This window comes from Juglans microcarpa x Juglans regia, chromosome 5S (genome assembly GCF_004785595.1).
Source record: "Juglans microcarpa x Juglans regia isolate MS1-56 chromosome 5S, Jm3101_v1.0, whole genome shotgun sequence".
Taxonomy (NCBI): Eukaryota; Viridiplantae; Streptophyta; class Magnoliopsida; order Fagales; family Juglandaceae; genus Juglans; species Juglans microcarpa x Juglans regia.
This window is the reverse complement of record NC_054603.1, coordinates 18,889,573-18,896,926: the sequence shown is the minus strand read 5'-3', so window position 1 is coordinate 18,896,926 and position 7,354 is coordinate 18,889,573. Positions and strand designations below refer to the sequence as shown.

Below are 7,354 nucleotides of genomic sequence, written 5' to 3'. Positions count from 1 at the left end.
CATTCACCATTACGCCTTATGTCACGTCATATAGCTCGAGACTATATCCAAGCTACACCATGACCTTGTCACGTCACCTGACATACCGCTATGTCATTTTTTACATCAACTCCTTAACTCATCACGAGTATGGTTCCTCACGTACTCATGTCACATCGTGACATCTCGTCATGTTCCTGTTACATCATTTCTACAATAACTCTTCACCCATCATAAGCCTGACTGTCAGGAACCACGTCACTTCGTGAAGTTGCCCAGTCATGCTTCCGCTGCGTACTCTTATACTTGTTCTGCTACTTCACGCATACTCCTAGCCATAAGTCCATCATGGTGACACTTGTCACCTCAGACTACAGGCTGCACCATAACTACTTCGGGACATTGTTCTACAATTCTTGACACTATTCACCACGTTCTACATCCATCAATTGCACAACCATCCTTATCTCTGCGACACGTCACACGGAGTGTCGTTACCTCGTGGAGTACACTCCACGTATACTCCTTTTCCACAGGCTACAACCTATCATTAATATAGCATACCCGCCATACGATGTATCACTCTACCACATAGAGTACACTCCACGTATACTCTCTTCACACACGTTACACTACATCACCATTACGGCATACCCGCCGTATAGTGCGTCACTCCATTACATAGAGTACATTCCACATGTACTTCCTTCATACCCGTTACAACCTATCATCAATATGGCATACCCGCCATACGATGCATCACTCCACCACATAGAGTACACTCCGCGTGTACTCCCTTTCCACACGCTACAACCTATCATCAATATGGCATACCCACCATACGATGCATCACTCCACCACATGGAGTACACTTCTCGTGTACTCCCTTCATACACACTACGACCCATCACTATTATGGCATATCCGCCATACGGTACATCACTCTACCACATAGAGTACACTCCACGTATACTCTCTTCACACACGTTACGCTACAACCTATCATCAATATGGCATACCCACCATACGATGCATCCCTCCACCACATGGAGTACACTCCTCGTGTACTCCATTCATACACGCTATGATCCATCACCGTTATGGCATACTTGCCATATGGTGCATCTCTCCACCACATAGAGTACACTTCACATGTACTCTATTTATACCTGTTACGCCACATCACCATGATGGTATACCCGCCATATGGTGCGTCACTCCACCACATGGAGTACACTTCACGTGTACTTCATTCACACACCACGCCATACAGAGTACATTACCCATTCCACAATACGCCAGGAGAGTATATTCCACATACACTCTCTTTATGTCACACTACGCCACACACAAAGTACACTCAGCGTGTACTGTTCCCACTCCACATGCCACGATACCAATACAACACATAGTTCACAACCACACTACACCGCACAGTCCACAACACTGCACAGCACAATTCCCAACTACACTCCACACTTCACAGCGCACTACACAGATAAGCCTAACACTTCACTACATAGAATGCCTAACACTTCACAACACAACACATCACATCATAAAACGCCCATCACTTCGCTACACAGCACATCTCCATACTACACAGTCATTTCCCTATATTAACAACACAGTTCACAACCTAGTCAACTAATCAATATCTAACATAAATAACGAGAGATATAGGGTTATACCATCAATGGGATGACCCGTGCGTTGCTTTTTGGCCTCACGGTCGATGACGTCGGAAAGGACGTATGGGAACCGTTTGGGCATTTGGATAGCTAAGTGTGGTCTTGGAAGGGCTCGTGAAGGCCTTGTGATGGTGGCAAGGAGCGTAACACGGCGGATCTAGCCGTGTACAGTGGCGGTCAGTCACGTGCAGTGACTGTCCATCACGTGCAGTGATTACCCACCACATAAAGTGGTGGTTTGACCCTAGGCTCGTTTAAGGGAGGTGCGGTGGATCTCGTTATGGCGTCGAGGTGGCGCCACGGTGGCTCACGGCTGCGGATCTGGCCGCACGATGGAGGAGAAGCCGTGGGAGAGTGAGAGAGAGTGTGCATGCATGGGTGACAGATCAGGGCCGTGGGTGGTTGTGTTGGTTTGGTGGTGGCCTGAGGAGGCTGATGACGGTGGTTACCCACCGTGGGTGGCGGTGCATGGCGGTGGAGGAGTGCAAAGCCATGCGTTAGAGAGAGAGGGAGGTCGTGCGTGAGTGAGAGGCTTGATGGAGGTGGAGAGCTTGGCTGACTTGGAGGAGCTCAGGGAGGAGCCATAGTGGCCAGGGGAGGCACTTGGTGGCTATGGGTGCCGCGCACGGCGATGCACAATGGGGAAATGGGTTAAAGACCCATTTCGGCTACTTGCCGTGAGGGAGGAGGGAGGGCTGCACAACAGGGGCTGGCTTCAGCGGAGGATGATGGCCGGTGGGAGGGGAGGTCGCCGTGGGAGCGATGGAGCCATTGGGCGGCGCACGGCGGTGCAGTGGCCATCAAGCCCGTTCGGGCCTTGCACTTCCAAGGGAGAGGAGGAGAGAGCGTGAGAGGGAGAGATTGCCATGGGGAGGCTCGCCGGAGTGGGAGCAAGCCGTTGGTGGTGGAGGTGACGGTCACCGGCGCACGACGGCGTCGGGCTGTGAGGGAGAAGCTTCGGGCGTAGGGGCTACGTATTACGTACGCCAAAGGAGAGAGGGATGAGAGAGAGAGGGCTGGGGGAAAGTGAGGGAGAAAGAGAGAGGGGTCTGGGTATTAATCCCAGTCCCTACGTCTTGGGATCTACGCAACGATCTAACGATGGGGTATTAAAATACTGATTTGAAAATGCGTAAACGTTAATTTAATTAAAAGCACTTAGAGGAATTAAGGTAAATATTATTTTAAACTAACTTTAGTTTATAAAATAATATTTCTTCATCATTAATAAAATGATGAAGTCTTATTTAATATATTTAAAAGGATGAAACCATTTAATTTAATTAAAGCTTTCAACATAATTTAAATCCCATAATATTTCAAATAACTGGAATCATTTTAATAACTAATATTAAAATGATCTCTGACAATTATAATATTTTGGAGCTCTTCAAAATATTATAATTGTCTCATTTAAAAACAAGTTTAACTCAACGATACTGGAAATACCTCATATAAATATTTTTCAGTACATTTAAAACACTGGGCGTACCTTAGAAGTTACCTAATATCTCGAGAGACGTCGTCAGGGTTCGGCACACATGACGATGCTCGCAGTCGCTAGAAAGAATGGCAGACTGTTGGATAATTCCGTCATAGGAATTTGGTTACGTTAGAAAGGAGGAGCCTTACGTAAGAAAAGAGAAGTTTACGTAAGAAGAAAAGAGTGGGGATTACAGTTTACCTATTTTTTACACAACTCTAGGAAGAGGCATCTCTGATGGTGTTAATACTTTGATTTATATTATATATCCTCATTAATGATATCAGGGAGCATATTAGATCTAGAACTAATAGACAAATTAGATCTAAATATTTAATTTATCATGAAATCAACTAAAACTAAACTCAACACTCACTAATCCTATCTTCAATCATATCTCTATTGCATTTCACAACACATATCCTGAGGTCAACCATCTACCCACTCATGGCCTAAATGCTTTTCTTAGCAAAACAAGTCTTATAGACACAATCATTGTGATTCTTTACAACCGGGTGGCGCCAACAAAAATAGAAATTGAATAAGATGAAGGAATTATGAAGTAAATTAAGGATTAGAGACAACACAATAGATATGATGAGCCAAGTTTATTAAGGATTGGTCGTTGTTCTATTGTTTGCGTTGGTGTGGTACTTGGGAGGGTTTGTCATCTCGCAATGGCTTGATCTGTAATGACGGTATTCCTCTACTATAAGTGAGAACATTTTAATAAACTTGGGACGGGGCCACGTTATGAGTGGTTACCGGCTATTTATATATATGAATCGATCTTTCATTCACCTAATTGTCCACACGTAGATACATTAATTGACTAACCAATTTCAAATCTTGGGAGGGTTGAAGCAATATTTTTCTTATGACATAATAAACTTGAATTAATTAATGAAAAATTAATCCGTTGGTATACTGTATGCATGCATGTATTTGATTCGCATGATATTATTATATATGCTGAAACAGGTCAAATATCTCATCCTGGCCGCCTTTTCTTAATTCCTCATGACGTGTACGAATTCTATACTTGTAATTCTTTTAATTATATCCCTAGTGAAGTCATGCATGGGGTGCCATTAATCATCGATAGTCATCGACTTTCATCATATTTATCGTCACGATCGATCAATTTTAATTTTAGCTACGTATATATATAATATATTCTTGAAGTTGTATATAATATATGCTGTTCGATCGTCATACATGAAATTTTACCTTCTAGCTAATTATTAATATTATATTTATATATATATATATATATCTGAAGAGATTTGTTAATTAATTAAACTGTCATTATTTATGGATCGATCATGATTTCTTTTTTTGTCCCACAATCAGTATATAACTGGTACGTAGGTGTCTTGATTATATTTTTGGAATATTAATTACCTTAAATAAAAAATTTACGAATTTTTCAAGTCCAATGGTTACTGTATTTTTGGACATACATTAATTTCCATTCAATAATGAAGTTAGGTGCCATCCTCCAGCATATATGCATCTTCCACTTTTTTATTTTTTTATTTTTTATTTTTTTTATTTATAGAAGAGCCAGTAGCGACGTTCGTAGCAATCCCGTCCCAAGTTTATTAATAAACCCTGCACCTTCCACTTAATATCCTCTTGATTAATTCGTTAATACAACAACTACGAGGATTGGCTTGACCTTATATTAATTGTCTGCTCTTTGACGGAATAGAACACACATACATGACACACACATATATGAACTTGCCCACCACGAAATGTTAAAAAAATAAAAAATAAAAAAAATAAAAGGTAAGAAAAAATGATTAATTGCAGTTGAATATATAAGCTGTATTAAGATCACCTGCTCCAGGACCTTAAAAAAAAAAGGTTTCTTCTTTGTCTTTGGAAATCATTGTCACGACACGTTTTTGACTCATGGAACTACATGACTACCAAGCAATAGTCGTAACTATTTAATTATAGGGTACTTTTGAGGTCTCTGCAAGTAATCGCAATATATAAAGAGCAATACTTAGAAGATATTGATGATGAAGACTTCAGATGGTGAAAAAATGCCCGGGAGATCAAGAACCTCATGGTGTCCTGAAGAAGACCAAAAGCTGAAAGCCTACATTACGCGATACGGCATTTGTAACTGGACTAAGATGCCTGAAGCTGCCGGTAGGAAATTAGCAGATGATCTTAAACGTTATATATATATATTTCTATTAGCAGCTTTATCATTCGGGGTGTCCTTACAAGCACGAGCCTGTCATGAATACATTAAAGATACTTTAATTCATTACCTAATTTTCTTGCTTCTCACTCTTCGTGACCTTAATATGTGAAAAATTTAATTAAACCGTTGAAGTATATGGTCAATATATAATATTCGAGCAGGACTTTTATTTTGATATACTGTAAAATTATCACTTATCCGAAAAGTTTAGGTAAGCACTTTCTTATATTTTTATATTTTTATAAGAAATAGATTGAATTATTTATATTTTTATCTTTAAAATGCACTTTCTTTTATTTTAGGTTTGACACGATCCGGAAAAAGTTGCAGGCTCCGATGGATGAAGTACCTTAGGCCTGACATTAAGCGGGGGAACTTCAGCCAAGAAGACCAAGAAACTATACTAAAGTGGCATGAACTGCTGGGGAACCGGTAAGCACATTCATTACAAATTCTATATGGAAACTATACACAATGTTCTTTAAATCATGCACACGTCGCTATATATTAATTCTATATATATATATATATATATATATATATAACAAAGTTCTTTTTTCTTTTTAATTCTTTGTTTTTTTGGAGCTCAAACCTACAATGCTCATTCATATCGAAGGTCGTGTGAGTCTTTTCAAAGGAATTGACACTCAAACTCTCATCATGATTGAAATTACATGCAGAATTACGCGAATGTCTAAAGTGCATTATAATTTGCAAATGGTGATTGAAGTCTGGTAGGTTTTTAGAATTAGTTTGAAGTTAACATGAACAATTAACTTTCCAATCGAATTAGCATTTCTTAAATTCTCACGATTGACATCACATGGATAAACACAACATATATGGCTTCTAGAAGATGGAAAAGCGAAAGCTTTCAGACTCAGTTAAACCCTAATGTTGATGATATTGTGAAGAAAGAAAAATCTGGCTCTTCTAAATTGCAGCAGTACTTGATATATAATGTCGGCCTTACTGTCTTCAATTTATTTCAGATGGTCTGCAATTGCTGCCAAGCTTCCAGGAAGAACTGACAATGAAATAAAAAATTACTGGCACGCCCACCTGAAAAAGCGCAGTAAGAACAATTCGTCATCATCAACTATATCAGAATTGGTGGGAACATCCGAGGAAGTTGAAGCTAACAAGAATGATTCTTCTGGGAATCAAGATCTCCTACTAATTAACGATTCCCCAAAAGTGCCAAACATGGATGGCATTAGAGGTATCCCGACGTCACTACAAATCTATATGTCTACTAATGATATTGTCTATTCTTCAAGCTGTACTGATCCTCCAGTTGAATATGTTAGAAACCAATACATGATAGATCAGGACGAGATCAATTTTAGTTCGTCCAACGCATCTGAAATAATCCAAAGTATATGGGAGCTGCCATATTTTTCATTCCAGGACATATTCATGCCTGAAACAGACCCTGGATTTATGGCTCCAACTACTGCGAGGTGCCACCAAGAGCCAATGAATTCAAATGTTTGCTATGATGCTGGCTATGATTTTTGGGTCGATTAATGATCAATGTAAGCAACAGAAATGCATGTGATCATGTACTGATAGTGTCTTTGATCAAGTGTTGTGTTGAGCTAGTGGAAATTGTGAACCTTATCTTCAAATGGTTAGTTTGTAAATAAGCATCATGCATTTGAATATCCACGACAAGGTAATTTAAGTGTTTCAATTCCCTAGTGAAGTTGCTCGAGTACAATATCGAATGGGGAAAAAAATACAGACATATTCGTCATGCGCCAATATTGGGCAGAAATTTTGTACAAAGATCATCAAGGTTAAGCATGCAGCTTGTAAACGAGTTAGTACGGTCATGTACTGCATGCATGCCCATCGATCTTCTCAATTAGAGCACCTGAAAATAAGATCTAATCGAACATATAGCATGCACCCACTAAAGGGACAGAATAGTTAGACAAGTCGACTTTGAAAATAAAATCCCTGTTGCACTCG

General features: G+C 39.9%; 1 protein-coding gene across 1 annotated transcript; it reads left to right on the top strand.

The window, feature by feature from the left end:
* The first annotated feature begins 5,210 nt into the window (after positions 1 to 5,210).
* On the top strand, positions 5,211 to 6,907 carry LOC121267159 (transcription factor MYB14-like). Its single transcript, XM_041171022.1, has 3 exons — positions 5,211 to 5,319; positions 5,680 to 5,809; positions 6,370 to 6,907. Exons 1-3 carry the CDS (start codon positions 5,211 to 5,213, stop codon positions 6,905 to 6,907), a joined length of 777 nt encoding a protein of 258 aa, XP_041026956.1.
* Positions 6,908 to 7,354: the final 447 nt, after the last annotated feature.